We start from the raw sequence: 1,289 nt of genomic DNA on the forward strand, positions 1-1,289 counted from the left end.
TTACATTACTCTCTACTTATATATATATATATAAAGTTGAATTTAACGTTAGCGTCTTATGAAGCTAAATTTATAAGTTCTAAAATTGCAGAAGAATTCGTTGCTGGGCAGTTTAGTTTAATGGTGAAACACTTGACGCGTAATCACAGAGATGTGAGTTCAAGTCTCATGGCTGGCCAGTAACGTATTTTTCTGCAATAAATGGATAATTTATCCTGATCATGCTAGTTATAGCATTATCATGCGTTTGAGAAATAAATTTATTTCTGTATCTTACAATACATCTCAACGCTTCTAAAAAAGAACAAACTTTGTTTGTTTACTTTCATTGTAAAATGGAATTTATGCAGCTGAGGATTGCTCTGCATTTAAATTGATGTAATGCTTGCATTGTTCAATTAAATGGAGTTGCTTGAAACGATCGTACTGCATTACCTCTGGATATACTTGTTGCTTATTTTGATTTTAATCACCTTATTTTGAAGTTGTATGGATAATACCGTACTAAATTCTGGTGCCTCAACTTAAGTACCATATTCATCTGAATCTATCTATCTATCTATCTATCTATATATATATATATATATATATATATACATGGTGGGTTTCTTTCAGTTTCCGTCTACCAAATCCACTCACAAACTCACAAGGCATTCATCAACCCAAGACTATAGTAGAAGACATTTGCCCAAAGTGCCACACTGTGGGACTGAACATGGAACCATGGGGTTGGGAAGCAAACTTCTTACCACTCAGCCATGCTTGTGCTTCTTATATTTATATATATATATATTTATTATTTTATTTCCAGGAGACCACTGGACAACGGAGAATGATAACACAATGCCTGTGCCTCTCCGAATAGAATTCTGTGGGAAGGTGAAATCTTCTGGTAAACCGTTTTGCCATTATTTTGATTATTTTTATTTCAACTTCGTCCAAGTCTTCTCCTTCAAAGAACGAGAGAACGTTTTTGAGGTAATACCAACATTTCATCAAATTATTTAATAGTTGTCATTTAGCCTTAGAGTCATTGTTGATAAAAACTGTTGCAGCTTTGACCATCCTCTTCTCTTAGAGATGTGCCAGGTGACATTATCTAATGGAAGGCTGATGTGGTGTGATTGCAATGATTTGAGGGAGATTCCAGTGGCTATTTCTAGAGGAAGAGGTGTTGTTTTGTTGTTGTTAGTGGTTGTGTGGCAGTGACGATGGTGGTAGCAGTGGCAGCAATGGTAGTGGCAGTGGTGGTGGTGGGGGCAATGGTGGTGGTGGCGGCAGTGGTGTTA

At 36.4% G+C, this 1,289-nt stretch overlaps 1 protein-coding gene across 1 annotated transcript in view; it reads left to right on the top strand.

The window, feature by feature from the left end:
- The window catches only part of LOC106884220 (uncharacterized), a 79,489-nt gene that overhangs the window by 24,908 nt on the left and 53,292 nt on the right, over positions 1-1,289 (top strand). The window contains exon 6 of the mRNA XM_052976156.1: positions 812-978. Within this exon, the coding sequence (XP_052832116.1) occupies positions 812-978 (167 nt within the window). The remainder of the gene's footprint in view (positions 1-811; positions 979-1,289) is intronic.

The sequence above is a fragment of the Octopus bimaculoides genome, chromosome 23 (assembly GCF_001194135.2).
Source record: "Octopus bimaculoides isolate UCB-OBI-ISO-001 chromosome 23, ASM119413v2, whole genome shotgun sequence".
In the NCBI taxonomy this organism is placed as follows: domain Eukaryota; kingdom Metazoa; phylum Mollusca; class Cephalopoda; order Octopoda; family Octopodidae; genus Octopus; species Octopus bimaculoides.